At 45.8% G+C, this 15,216-nt stretch overlaps 1 protein-coding gene across 11 annotated transcripts in view; it reads right to left on the reverse strand.

Annotated features, from left to right (window-relative positions):
• The window catches only part of BRPF1 (bromodomain and PHD finger containing 1), a 31,378-nt gene that overhangs the window by 12,901 nt on the left and 3,261 nt on the right, over nt 1–15,216 (reverse strand). For 5 of the 11 annotated variants that reach the window (XM_087883807.1, XM_087883802.1, XM_060684306.2 and 2 more), the window contains exons 2-6: nt 12,963–13,578; nt 10,314–11,273; nt 5,619–5,817; nt 4,616–4,750; nt 3,045–3,173 (exon numbers count right to left, since the gene is read on the reverse strand). In XM_087883807.1, the coding sequence (XP_087739933.1) occupies nt 3,045–3,173; nt 4,616–4,750; nt 5,619–5,817; nt 10,314–11,273; nt 12,963–13,564 (2,025 nt within the window). In that variant the 5' untranslated portion in view covers nt 13,565–13,578. Of the gene's footprint in view, nt 1–3,026; nt 3,174–4,615; nt 4,751–5,618; nt 5,818–10,313; nt 11,274–12,962; nt 13,579–15,216 lie in introns of all 11 variants that reach the window. The other 6 variants (XM_087883806.1, XM_060684307.2, XM_060684305.2 and 3 more) reach the window with 3 other exon arrangements.

Raw genomic sequence — 15,216 nt, forward strand, 5'->3', positions numbered from 1 at the left:
AAAAAAGACCCTGAAAGGACTGCTTGCTTTTCAGGGAATAATGCAGCAAGTCAGAGAGAAATAAGCAGGCTCGTTTTGGATGTGTCTAAAAACTAGCTAGTTAGGATTCGCCATCCTTAATCCACCTGGAAACAGTAGTTCTCATTTTTTCCTCATTCTTCACACTATCTAGAGGCCCACCTATTCTCCGATTTCTCAGCCTCAATCCCACAGCTCGTTCAATTACTGGGTGCTCTCCAAATCTTATGCACCATACTGACTTTTTCCCAGCAAAAGGACGGAGAGGTAAACTGGACATTTTAAAATCAATGGTGGCTACAGCAGGGGGACCATCCTTTTTAAAAATATATATATATATATGATATTACACTGTGGGTTTCCTCACTCCAACCAACAGAAGAAATGACCTAACTCTGAACCAATGGTTCATTTTGATGGATTCTGTAAAGAGATGGTGTCTTTTGAAATTCTCAGATATTACAGGGAAAACACTGGTATCAGCTAAAAGTTAATACTGTACAGAGCTATTGCAACAAGATGCTCAGAGATTCCCAGCCATGGGAAAAGCAATCCCCTTGACTTTATCATCTGTAAATATGACCCGGCAATTAAAAAAGAGATAATTGATCCACCTAAAGCAATTTGATGATTTGCCTACTATCACCAGCCACGCAGGAGGAGCTTGCTTAGCTTGGCTAAGCAAGCTCCTGGCGCCTGGCGCTCCCACATAACACCGCTCCTGCGCGAGCTGCACTGGCTCCCAGTGGTCTTCCGGGTGCGCTTCAAGGTGTTGGTCACCACCTTTAAAGCGCTCCATGGCATAGGACCTAGTTATCTTCGAGACCGCCTGCTGCTACCGATGACCTCCCACCGACCTGTGTGCTCCCACAGAGAGGGCCTCCTCAGGGTGCCATCAGCCAAGCAATGTAGGCTGGTGACCCCCAGGGGGAGGGCCTTCTCTGTGGGGGCACCTACCCTCTGGAATCAGCTGCCCCCAGAGATAAGGAGAATCCAAGACCTCGGTGCCTTCCGCCGTGCCCTTAAAACTTTCTTTTTTCAGCAAGCCGGGCTGGCTTAACATATTTTTAAACATATTTTTAAATATTTTTAATTGGTTTGTTATCTTAAATTGGGGCCAAATTAATATATATTCTTTTAATTGTTTTTAATGTTTGTATTGTGTTTTTATCTGGCTGTACACCGCCCTGAGTCCCTCGGGAGAAGGTGTGGTATATAAATTCGAAATAAAATAAAAAATAAAATAAAATAAGCTGGGCCTAGAGAATAGCTGTAGAAAGCCTGCCGCTTGAGCTAAGCAGCCACCTCCAACTCCCATTAATCAATGATTAGGAATGGCAGGGGCTGAAGGCACTTGAACTGGGGAAGGCTGGAGAACAGCCTCAGGATGATAAGAATGTAATTGGGGAAGTTCTGAGAATGTGTCTTTCAAAATGTGTCTTCCCAGTCTAGCCTGTAGCCTGGAGATTTCCTACTAGTCTCCCATCCAAGTGATAGCCAGGTCTGTTCCTCTTTAGGTTTTGGGGATCAGCCAATAGTCTCCCATCTACCATAGGCAGTAACCAATGAATGGTTGCCTAATTCACTAATAAACTAATTCACTAATAAACTAACACTAATAAATAAAGCCACACACACACACCAGGAATGCCATCAGTTCTGGTAGACAGATGTTCCCTGAGGATGGGCTCCAGCACGAGTCCAAAAGATCAGAAGACTAAACCCCTGGTCCCAGTGACTGACCCCGATTGGATCCTGCAACATTATCCTGGGAGACATATATTTGCTTTCATTTGTAAGCCACTTTTAAGCTGTTGTCAAGAAACCTGTATGGATGGGACCATATGATCAGCAGGAGCTGAAGTCAACTTGGGGAAGCTTTTGCTTTTAACAGGGTCAGAACAGGAAGCAGAAGAGAAAGAAGAATCTTACTAGGTCATATATAAATCCCACCTGAGGGAAATAGGAAAGTAAAAAAAAAAAAAAGAAAAGTTCTGGCTGGACTGTACAGCACAGATTAGCAGATCTACCCTGCTCTCAAGGAAGACTGGTTTCTAGAGCAACTTGAAGGTCAACAAGGCTTGGGACAACCAATGTCAGTCTATCCAGTCACTCAATCTAGGGAGGCATGAATATCAGGATACTCAAGGAGGAGCCACAATACTTATGCTTCTTCACAGAGCCTCACTCTGAGCCTTCCACTGCGATTACCGATGACCCCAGAAACACCACCTTACACCTAAACTCCAAATGAAAAACCAGCTTCAGCCACAACCAGAACTGAAGCGATACCCAAACCAGTGTCTGTGTGGCATGGTGATGGAGGTAAGGGGAAATGGACCAAAAGAGCCTGCTTAAAAAAAGCCCATCTTTAGTCCAGTTAGTTCTGAGAGGGACTTCAGGCCACTCACTGACTCCTGGCCCAGGCTACCTAACGGGGATGTTCTTGAAGGGCAAAACATGGATGAGGGAACATTGTCTACACTGCCTTGAGCTCCTGGAGAAAAGTTAAAAAATAAATAAGAAACCAAGACAGGAACCCCTGAACGGTGCTTTTCTTTTGAAAACGGGGCCCAAAATAGAATCAATGGTCATCCACTGATACCAGGCTTGAGAACAGGGGCTAAGAGTTGCATTTGCAGGGACCCACATGTATAGATTCTGGGGCTAAATATACAACTTGGAATAGAAATGCATACTAAAAAAAACACTTGAGCCCAAGCATTCTCTTCCAAGGCCATGAGAAAATCCACATTAATTATTGCACACCGAACAAGGAGCAGCAACTTATGTTTATGCCAACAGTCCTGATTTTTCTAAGGGTTTCTCACTTTCCGGATTATGACCTGGACACTACTAACCGGTGTGGCACACGCAGCTTCTTGGGCCTAGTCGTGAGGGTGTGTGCAGTATCTCGGACAGAGGATAGGACCAGAAAGCCACAAGACCAGCCCCTCAGCCAGATGGGAACAGAGCAAAAGATAAATTGGGGGTGGAGGGGTTCTTACTTCGTAGAGTTCTGTTACCTCAGACAGCGGGACCGGCTGGCTGAAGATGTTGCCCGTGTCCTTTTCCTGGAGCTGCTCGAGGGTCCGGCGCAGGAGGATGAGGAAGGGAGTCAGCTGCACCTCCAGGGCCACTTGCTGGATTTTAATCTGGAAGAGAAGGGAAGGTGCTACTGAGCACGTGGTGGCCAAACACTCTGCTGTTGTTACTTTGGGGGCCTCTGAATCACCGCGGGGGTTAGGAAGCAGGAGGGCCTAAAATGGAGGCCAAGCTCAAAGGGCACAAACAGCATCTTGTCTTATGTTAGCAAATCCGTATCGGTTTCACTCTCAACTTCTATCCCTAAGAACTGTGCCCACAGATAAATACCTGTGTTTCCCCAAAAATAAGACTGGGTCTTGTATTATTTTTTGCTCCAAAAGACGCATTTTAGAACTCCTTTTTGGGTGATGTCTTATTTTCAGGGAACTACGGTACTAAATGCATCTGTCTGGCTGACGATCTTAACTGGGACTTATTTTGGGGGTAGGGCTTATATTACAAGCATCCTGAAAAATCATGCTGTGATTTGTTTTCCAGTTGGGTCTTATTTCGGGGAAACACGGTACAAGAGTGCAATCTCTAACCCAATACAAAACCAAGTTCAAACCTTCTAACTGCAGGGAGTGGGTTTTTTTGGTATCACCTGGCTGCTCTCTATTTATATAGGGAGGTAACATGCCCCAAAGCCTTCTTGTCACCCTTCATCACCTGAGTGCTTACAAGCCCCTCTAAGACGCTCACAAGCACCTGAAATGATGAGCTGCAATGACATTATCAGTCTAATAAACAAGCTGCCTTTTGGGCAGCTTGCCTGATACGACTGAACTTGTTTTTGTGAAATCCCAAGTGAACCTGCGCTGAGCTTCAGGGACACTGGCTGAAAGCCACTCCCCAAGGAGAGGCAAAGTTGTAGTATGCACAGCCCAGAGCAGGCTTTGTTCGCATCATGGAAAACAGCCTGGGAGCAGGTAGAGGCCAATCTACGAAAACAAACACCTTACCTTCTAAATACCAATAGCACTCAAGACTTATATACCACCCCAGAGTGCCTTTCAGCCCTCTCTAAGCTGTTTACAGAGTGAGCCTATTGCCCCCAACAATCTGGGTCTTCGTTTTACTGACCTTGGAAGGAGGGAAGGCTGAGTCAACCCTGAGCCGGTCAGGACTGAACTCCTGGCTGTGGGACAGAGTTTGCCTGCAATACTGCATTCTAACCACTGCGCCACCACGGCCCTAAATGCAAATCAAATAGCCCCCTTTCTCCCCCCCCCCCAAAAAAGCAAATCCTTCTTTGTGGTTGAATTCATTGGCTTCTGTATTCTCCCAGGGAAACGTCCTGCCTTGCTCTTTCAGTGTCATTCTCCAATTATAAAAGGCCTAGAGTGCAAAAATCCGCCATCTCCTTTCCTTAAAAGGCCCCCAAATCGCAGGTATTCTGGGAGCATCCTACTCCCCCTTCCCCCCACCCCACCCCCATCCCCAAAGTTATTGAGAGGAGAACTCCCATGCCTTCCCCCCCCACCCCAACTCCCTTCCCTGGCACAGTTACCGTCTCTCTCTTGAGCTTCTCCCGCTTGCGAATTAACTCCACCAGCAAGCGCGCTCGTTCCAGGTCGTGGCGGAGGCGCTGCCAGGACTTCAGCTGCTCTTTCAGGGCCCAGTTCTTATCCTCTGTGTTATCTCGCTGCAGGAACATCAGAGTCTATGAGAGGAAGGGGCATCCCTGCCAAATGCCAGGCTGCCGTTGCTTATAGAACAGCAGCAAAATCAGCTCCTGCCAGAGTTGCTGCCAGGAGCCAAAAAGGAAGTGGAGCGTGGCAAAAGCCACAGCCGTGTCGGCTGTCGAATGCGGCAGACCCACTTTCGGGAAACTGTTCGCTTTCTCCCTCCCTCCCTTGTCGCAGAGGAAGGAAGGAAAGTGCAAGGCACTAACAACTTGATATCAAGTTACCCTGCCGGTTCACTAACTACCATTGAGCAGCAACTACCGTACGGTATTCAGGATCTCAGAGGAAGTGGGCCTCCCGTTCCATGATTCTCTAGGAGGAGATGCCAAGACTGAACATGGGGCTTCCTACCTGCAAAATACAAGTCCTTGGCAGCTAATCCCCCAGCTCACCTTGCTTTGAAAGCTGAAAGTTTCCTCCCTCCATATGAACTGGGAAGCCTTGTCAAACAAGACAGCCTCGTGACTCATAACGGTTCCCAAGCCAGCCCACGTGGCTGCAACCCATCCAGCACGGAGAAACCGACGGGTAAACTGAGCCGTCGGGCAAGGCTGCTGGATGCGCCTCTTGGGAATGGCTGAAGGAAAACTGAAGGCGAGTCGGGCCTCGGTCACGCTATGCTCTTCCTGTGTTACTGTTTATCTCGTGGATACATTTTAGCTGCAATTATGAGTTGGGGAGCCATACCGGTTGGTTAAGTAAATAAACAAAGGCCTTGCTCTTGGCGATGTGCACCCAGTGGTAGCAAGGGCTCTTCCACAGCAGGGACATACACCCGTGCCCTTTTCATCCACCCGTGCCCGAAAACTCAAGTGAAAGCCGTACCTGCTCAGTCTTGGCCACTGGAGGAGGAGGAGCTGGCCTTCCTTGTTCACAGTTCCTATGGGACTGCAAGTGCGTTTGGAGCCGCCGCAACAAGGGGACTCCATTGCGGGATTGCCTCTTCAGAGTCCAATAACTGTGCAACCTCTGCATGAACTGACTCTTTCGCTGAAGGGTCAAGCGGTTGGTGATCTTACTAAGCCTGCAGGGGAAGAAGAGTGGGGTCAGGCAGGAGATACCGTAAATGCCAGAGCGGTCAACCCCCCCCCCGACTGTTGAGAAAGGATGCTGCAGCGCCGCTGGTCAGGGGCAGTAGATAAAACAGAAGGATTCAAATTCTGCATTCAACCAGAATAATCTTAGTGTCAGGTCTGCCATCTTCAGCATTCTTCGCTTCACTGGCATCCTGCCATAAAACACGGGAAGGGGTAGAGGTAGGAGGGGGGAATGACAGGGTGACAGGAAGCAGAGCTGCCAATCCGGAACAGACTGGTCGATCAAGGACGAAGCTGTGAGAACTCCACCAAAGAGGAGCCAAACCTCAAAGCCATTCCCAAAACATCTGATTCACATTTTCTTGGACTCTGATGGGATTGGTCAAGGAGGGAGGACCAGGGCATAGTGGGGGAAATGCAGGCTTTGCGCAGGAACATTCAGATCCAGCTTTGCTTATGCTGTAACCCAGGGGTGTCAAACTCATGGCCCGCGGGCCAGATTTGTCATGCGCTGGCCATGCCCATCCCCGGTTTAGCAAAGGGGGGAAAGTTGCGATATGTCATGTGACAATGACATGACAATGGCCCTGCGGTAACCGCTTGATTTTTAGTAAAAGTAAACCTTTCACTTCCAATAAATGGACTTGAGGGTCTTTCTTTTCTAAATATTCAAGTCGGGGCAAGCCTGACACTTAAAGTTGTTACAAAGGCAACTTTCAGCACTCAGCTTGATGCACTGAACAAGAGGACCCGGATTGTGGGGGCAATAAGCTGACTTTGTATAAAAAAAGAACACCGCTTGGGGGGGCCAAAAGCCCTACTAAGCAGGTATATACAAAAATATGAAGGCTATTGCTTAATGCATTGTAAGCCGCCCTGAGTCTCCGGAGAAGGGCGGCATATAAATCGAACCAATAAATAAATAAATAAATAAATAAATAAATAAGAGCAAAAAAACTAACGTGTAATTCCAGAATCTGTTGGGTGAAAACTGAAGGAATTGTTGTCAACTACATCATACCCTGGATCGCAACAGGTTGGGAAAGATCGCACAATAACACATCTAAGCAAGAGCTTAAAATATAATTTCTGCTAAACTTTCACATATCCTGCTTCAACTCACCCTCTTAGGTACTATCAGAGTCAAAAATCTACTGACGATTTCAGTGAAACCAAGTCTAAATTTTTAATTGTTTTATATTTATCTTTTTTTAAGATAAAACTCCCAGAGTCATTTAATAGTGAGGTGGGCAGCGTACAAATACAATAAATAATAAATAAATAAATCTATGTTCTTAAGTAAGGGTTCATCTGGAATTAGAAGGCAGGACAAAACCTGTCCAACAAGTTTGTCTCACACGTAATTTTCCTAAGTAAGGTATAACTAATCCCATCCAAGATTCCAACATTAAAATTTGGTTGCAGAGTCTAAGAAGGGTGAGAGGAAAATAAAATAATTGGGTGCTGATGGTGGCAGCTACAAAGAGTCAACTAACACTCAATTTGACATAGTTTCAAATATCTCCTCGGTTTCATTTCAGCAAGTTACCAACTCTCAGATTAATTCCACTTGCAGCTGCTGCTTCCTTCCTTTCCTGGAACAAGCCACAAATCCCTTTCAGTGAACAATGGCAACAGCTGCTAGTCACAGCAACACAACCATTTGCCCAAGAAAAAGCATTATAGCAGTATGAAATGCTGTATGTGCTGATTGCCTAACTTTTAAGGTACAGAGGAAAGAGCACTTAGTGAAAACCTGGTTTTATTAACCCTGGCGGGATTGATTTGAACAGGGCAACAGTATATGGGTTGTGAGGAATACAGCGGGGGAAAAAGAATTCACCAGCAAAAGTATTCAAATCAACCATCAGAACAAAGAGGAGCAGAAATCGTAACCATTTGCTGCCATCTAGTGCTCATTTGGGTTTTTACAATTTAGCTACAGTAAGCCCTATTTTAAAGCACTTTTAAAGCAGAGCCACAAACACTGAAAAACTACGGGACAGCCAGGAATTTAAAGTATAGTTAGTCCTCAACTTACGACCACAAATAGCCCAACATTTCTGTTGCTAAGTGAGACAGTTGTTAAGTGAGTCTTTCCCCCATTTTACGACTTTGCTTGCCACAGGTGTTAATTGATTCACTGCAGTTTGTTAAGTTAGTAACCCGGTTGTTAAGTGAATCTGGCTTTCCCCATTGACTTTGCTTGTCAGAAGGTCGCAAAAGGGGATCACGTGACCTCGGGGACACAGCAATGGTTATAAGTATGAACCCGTTGCCGAGCGGCTGAATTTTGATCCCGTGATCATGGGGGCATAACTGCAAAGGCCGTTAACTCTGAAAAACGGTCACGAGTCACCTTTTTCAGCGCTGTCATAACTTTGAATGGTCACTAAGCGAACTGTTGTAACTCGAGGACTACCTGTATAAAACGTACCCCCCAAAAATGTGCAGCTCACAGCATTCTCGATCTACGCAAAGCAGCTCTACAAGGAAGGGGAAGCCTCGGTGGCGCAGTGGTTAAGAGTGCAGTACTGCAGGCCACTTCTGCTGGCTATCGTCTGCCTGAAATTTGGCAGTTCAAATCCCACCGGGCTCAAGGTTGACTCAGCCTTCCATCCTTCTGAGGTGGGTAAAATGAGGACCCAGATTGTTGGGGGCAATAGGCTGACTCTGTAAACCGCTTAGAGAGGGCTGTAAGAGCACTATAAAGCGGTATATAAGTCTAAGTGCTATTCTTCTGGAAAATGAGGCACTACTTGTACAGGCCATATCCATGCACCTCACTTTCAGTCCTTCTGCCCAACACCAGTCAGGATGATAAAGAGTGGGAGGAAAGCATGTAGACAGGAGGAGAGGCCAAACCAAATATATCTAAGCTGCTTTCTTGTAAGAATTTCATGGGGAGAGAGGAGCCAAATTAAAGAATAAGGTCAAGAGATTCCAGAAAGCAACTCTGCTTAGCATTGCTGCCAAACTGATTATGCAAGCAGCGGCTTCGGGTTCTCAGTCCATTAATACATTTCTCAAGAGATCTGAAAGCAACTCCAACTCTGCTTTAAAGGGGACGGCGGATCCTCAATTTACAACCATTTGCTTAATGACTGTTTAAAGTTGCAACAGTGCTGGAAAAAAAGTGACTTATAATTGGTCCTCACACTTGTGATCACTGCCGCGTCCCTATATAGTCACATGATCAAAATTCAGGTGCTTGGCAACCAGCATATATTTTACAAACTTTGCAGCATCTCACAGTCACATAATTGCCGTTTCCGACCTTCCAAACCGTCTTCTGACAACACAGTCAATGGGGAAGCCAGATTCACTTAACAAGCGCAGGTAGGCCTCAATTTACAACAGTTCATTTAGTGACAGTTCAAAGTTACAACGGCACTGAAAAAAGTGACTTATGCCCATTTTTCACACTTATGACCGTTGCAGCACCCCAATAGTCAGCTGAACAAAGTTCAGGCAGTTGGCAACTGACTCACATTTATGACGGTTGCAGTGTCCCGGGGTCATGTGATCCCCTTTTGCAACCTTCTGACGAGCAAAGTCAACGGGTTCACTTAACAACTGCGGAACTAACTTCATAACTATAGTGATTCACTTAACAACTGTGGCAAGAAAGGTCGTAAAATGGGGCAAGACTCACTTAACAACTGTCTTGCTTAACAACAAGACATTTGAAGCTCAATTGTGGTCGTAAATCGAGGACTACCTGTATATGATTCACTTAAGAAGAGCAAAAAAGCTTGCAAAATCAGGTTGCAGAACTCATAGTCACCACCTCACTTAATGATGGAGATTTCAATCCCAATTGTGGTTGTAAATCAAGGACTATCTGTATATTTCTTGCGTCTGAAATGATTGCTCGGGAGAAGAATGAACAAACCCTTCCAAATGCTATTCCACACTAACAAAACAAAAACATGCTATCTTACTGGAAAGCCAAGCAGGGAAGAAATCCAAAATATTCTACCGAATGAATTTCACCAAAGACAGCCCCTAAGGAGCATAGCTGCTGTACCTTCCCACAGATATACGGGTGTATTCATAGTTTATAAGGGGAGAAAGGAACAGTTCAAATTCATGCTTAGCTGCAACAGTTTCTGACTGATGCTGGACAACCTCTCTTATTGTAACTAAATATGTACAAATGTTATTGCTATTTAAAATGCTATCAAATGTATCTGTACTTGGAAGGGGCTATTTTATCTGTTTATAAAATGGGCATCTTACTTTATTTTACGAAACACTGCTGGTGTAAAGCAACTGCAGCCAAAGACAATTCCTACATACATTTCTGATTATCTGACCAAAACATAAGATCCATCTCAATCTAGTTCTTCTCAGTTTAGGCTAACCATTCAGAAAATTCCCGATGGCAATCTCACTGTTACAAACAAGGCAGCACTCCAATGTCTCTATTTACACTGTGACATATATCAAAGAAAGAAGCCGAGAATGAAGGGTGCCATACCTGTGGGGAGGTATGCATGGCACTGACACCACTGGGGCAGCTGCTCTCTTTTCAGCCAGAATTTTCCTTGCCTTCTTCATTTTGATCCGGGATTTAGCCTTGGCTCTTTTCACCTTCTCTGAGCTCCAGCTTTTCCCGTCCTCTTCTTCCTCCTCTTCTTCTTCCTCCCCTTCGCTATGGGATAGGGCAGGCAAGCGTCGCATTGAGCCGGGTGGCGTGTGGATATCACAGTAAGCTGTTTTCCGGACACTAAACGAAGTGCCATTGGCCCCCGTTTCTCGGACAGGCTCCATTTTCATATAGAGCCCAGCCTGCTGAGCACAGGTAACGTGGAAGGCTGTGTAGCAGTTCGCTTTGTGACACTGTATGCAGGCCCCAGAACCTCGCTGCTTGCAGATGTAACAAGTCAGCTTCCAACGGGCGGGTGGGATGTGTTCTATGCTGTCTATGGGCTCCAGGAACACCGTGTTCGCAAAACAGACCTCGGGGATCCAGAGGGCACACACCACGTGCGCCCAACGGCCATCGTCTGTCTGTTTGAAGGCGCCGCCTTTGTTTGGACACAGGGCGCAGTCCACGGCCCTGGAAGGCGACTGCAAGCAGCGGCGGCACAGCCACTGGCCTTCTGGGATATAAGGGACCCCATAGCATTCCTGGTGCACAGCCAAGTTACACATGTCACAAAAAAGGATGACGTTGCTATTCTGACATTCCCCGTCATTGCAAATGCAACAGACGGCATCCTCATCTACCAAGGCGTTTGGGTCACCTTTGTTGTGACTCTCAAAATAGGATTCCTTCTCTAGCCGGTCCATTAGATATTCAAAGATCTCCTGAGGAATAGGGCTGACCCCTTCTGTCTTCCGACGTTCGTTCATAATGTCCAACCAGATGTAATCTTCCTCATCCATGTCATACTCAACCTCCTCATCCAGCTCTTCTGCTGACTTCTCAATGTACCTAAAAGAAGAGAGAGAGAGAGAGAGAGAGAGAAAGTGCAAGGCTGAGGACAATGGGAGTCTAGGACTACAGAGCTGCTATTTATTATTGAGCTTCCTTAAAGGTAAAGGGTCTCCTCGCACATATGTGCTAGTCGTTCTCCGTTTCAAAGCTGAAGAGCCAGCGCTGTCTGAAGACGTCTCCGGGGTCATGTGGTCGGCATGACTAAATGCCAAAGGCGCACAGAGCGCTGTTACCTTCCCACCAAAGGCGGTCCCTATTTTTCTACTTGCATTTTTTACGTGCTTTCGAACTGCTAGGTTGGCAGAAGCTGGGACAAGTAACGGGAGCTTACTCCGTTCTACGGCACTAGGGATTCGAACTGCTGACCTTTCAATAGAGAAGCTCAGCGTCTTAGCCACTGAGCCACCACGTCCCTGAGCATCCCTACACCTACTTTAAACTGTCTGAAAGTGTCATCATCATTTCACTGCCCTGCTACGGTAAGTTCTAACTCAGCCTGATTCCTTTCAGATTTCCTAGATTTCATTTCCCAGAATCCTGATACTTAAAGTCCAATAATGGCGTCAGAGAGTCTCTAGTCAAGTGGCCAAATGGCAGTTATTGCTTCCTCTGATCGCAGAACCGTAATAATGAACCTCTCATCTTTCTGCCCTACACACATCTACCTGGAGAAGGTTCTAATGCTGGGAAAGGTCGAAGGAGACAGAAGGAGAAGAAAACCAACAGCAACGTGGAGGGACTCAGTGGCAATGGGTGGAAGGACCAAGTTTGGTTCAGATTATCATGGAGAAAAATCTATCAATGTGGCCACCAAGAGTCAACCCCAACTTGATGACACACAATCAAATCAATCAATCAATCAATCTATACATAGCCATTAGAAGTTACACTGATTTAACAAAGCACAAATGGTACAAATCATGTACTTTGTATGTCATGGTGCAAATGCCAAACCATGTGCCTTTTGTCTCATTTATGCCATGAAGTCATGACGTGAGTGATGTATATGTGTATACCCAAGTCCCACTTTTTTTCTTGCTTAGAAAGAAAACGCCATGTCATAATAGGAAACCTTTAAACCTAAGAACTCCTTCTACTGAAGCTGAGCGGAACAGGCTTGTTACAATTGGGGGGAAAAAACACAATGTACCAGTTTCATTCAGTAGGAGATACTTTTCTAAGGCAAAACAAGAGGAGGAAGGGAAGGAGAGAATCTGCCTTCTGCAACCTTTTGACAACAAAGTCAACTTTGGGGAAGTCAAATTCACTTAACAACCGGGTTACTGACTTAACAACCGGGGTGATTCACTCAACAACTGTGGTGTAAGAAAGATCGTAAAAAGGGGCAAAACTATCTCACTCAGCAGCAGAAATGTTGAGCTCAACTGTGGTCTTAAGTCGAGGACTACCTGTATCCCAATGGAGTCACTTCCCAAACAGAAGGACCCTTGTCCCCCCTCCTGTCTTCCTACTGCCCCCCACCCCTCTGAAAACAGATTACCTTGGTCTCCAAACTGGAACAAGGTGCAGTCAGAAGCCACCCTATGAGAGGGAAACACATTCTTAAGGAGCCCTCCTCTCTCTACCTGAGGCTCCAGATTAAAGGATCCTCCACCCCTCCCTCTTCAGCTCCCTGAGCCACACGGTCCTACGTCAGGACTCTGCTTGCGGTCCACGACTTATTACCTGTAATAAGAGGTGGGGCGAGGTGGGGCATCGGGGGTATCCTGGTCCAGCTCTCGGTACACAGCCTCGGGAAGCTTAGGTGTGTTGCCAGCTGAGGCACTGTGGTGATGGTGATGGTGGTTGGAATCCTTGCGTTTCTCCTTGTTCTTGTGCTTTCCGGCTTTGGGAGCGACCGAGGGCGTTTCTGTGTTCTCCTTGTTGCTGTTGTTCTCCGGGGCCTCTTCAGGAGTCTCATCGTCCTCGGACACCACATCCAAGTTATCAAAAATGCTGATGCGGTGCACGCGGCCATGCAGGTCCACCTCTACCATACGCTGGGCTTGCGCGTAAGTCATAACGTCCCGTCCTGGGGATTGCGAAGTCTCGGAGGGGCTGGGCGACTGCTTGTTGGTTGCGCGGCCGTGCCGGCCTTTCTTTTTGTGCTTGCGCAGAGGGGTGTTCTGGGGTGGCGGTGGATTGTCATGGTCGTAGTGGTAGAGATGGTACTCGATGCCACTGTAGCTCTTGTAGATTTTGCGGCAGGTGTCCACGGGACATTCATAGGGTGGCTTGGTTGCCCGCAGATTGTGGCAGAAAGTCTTCACGTCAAAGTCCACCCCCATGGTGTTCCTTGGCTCTGTAGGGAAGGAGAATGAAGAGCAGGAATGGTTAGGTTTACCACATTAGCCATCAACCAACACCCAAGTCCAAAGTGCACAGGCTTTAGCAATGCTCCTGGATTCCTAGGACAGAATCTATTTAACCCCAATTGATTAAGCACAGTTGAAACCAAAAAGGCAAATGGAGAGTGGTTGATCCAGAAGATCAACTGGGCAAAACAACTGCCTCAGAACAAGCAGTTCTTACAGCCATGTTGTAAATACGACTGGTATAACTTTGCATTTCTTTGAAAACAAGTATTATTTTTCATCCTGTTTCTTCCGATTTTGTGGAATTGGGATCGTAGAAACACCCAGGAGCATAGAAGAGTTCAGAGGCAGATGCATAAATAAATATCTTAAAACGTATTTATTCATATGATAAATCATATTAACTATGTACAACAGAGATCAAGTCTCATGAGGAACAAACATAAGAAGAGAGAGATGGAGAGAGAGCAAGGTGGAAAAGGTTGGAGGGGGTTTTATACTCAGGGTAAGCCCCTCCTTTCCACATAGGGGTGGAGACACTCTCTGCCTCCACTGGTGTCTATATGACACATGTGCCAATGGCTTGCAAATTCTTGACAGATTTATTGCTAAATTATGCAGATTGATAGTAGCATTATCAGGAGATATCTTTAATTACAATCAATCCTTATCACCTGTAGTATGTTCGCCAACAAAATTCATTGTCCTGAGTACGCAGAGCCTACCTGCCAATCTGCTTCCTTTCTGTTTTAAAAAAAATCTACATTTTCAACAAAGCTCTCCTTGTATCTTCTTGCCTTATCTGAAGACTTGCAGATCCTACTGTACACCAGTCTCACAGTGTCAATTTATACAGCACAGTGAAGATACGTTAATAATTGTGGTCAGCACACAACTGTGACCTAAGACACGCAAAAGAATTGCAACGATCCCTCACATCCAAACAGGAATATCCTGCTACAGTCTGTCAAATTTCTAAGTTGAGAGTTGCTTTACTTTATTAAGAAATTTATACAAACCGCCCAACTCACAGTGACTCTGGATGGGTCATATTGTTTTGAGTGGATATCACACTTATCAGTGCACTTGTGATACTTGGGTAGGATTGTTTTAAACACAAATTCCTGTGTTCTCTTTCTGCTTCAGATAACAATGCTAATTTCTAAGCCTGGAATGTTGCTGTCACATTACAGTTTATACTGGAAATAAATTCTAGGAGCTGTAGAATTCAGCATGTCTTGAAAACACCACTGTGTAGAAATCTGTGCTAAATATTTAGTATCATTGGCTGCACTTTGTTAAACTTGGCTGATTGCAAAAAACCTAAGCAGGACTGGACCTGGTCAGTATTTGTCTGGGAGACCACAGGAGATCATAGAGCTGTAGATTGGGGTGGGAAATTAAGAAACATTTAAGAAGGCAACAGTAAATCAGTTCTGTGTTGTTGCCCCCCACCCAAAAAACCAACCCCTCCTATCTGGACATATTTATGAGGTCACCAAGAATTAAACTCTACTCAAAGGATTTTTAACCATCAATCAGAGGTTTGAAAAGAATACAAGTCTGAAAATAATCCCATTCTCAGTTGCATAAGGAAGAAAGTAGCCATGGTTATCCAAATGCTG

Source organism: Pantherophis guttatus, chromosome 2, assembly GCF_059756535.1.
Source record: "Pantherophis guttatus breed Tessera chromosome 2, ASM5975653v1, whole genome shotgun sequence".
Lineage (NCBI taxonomy): Eukaryota > Metazoa > Chordata > Lepidosauria > Squamata > Colubridae > Pantherophis > Pantherophis guttatus.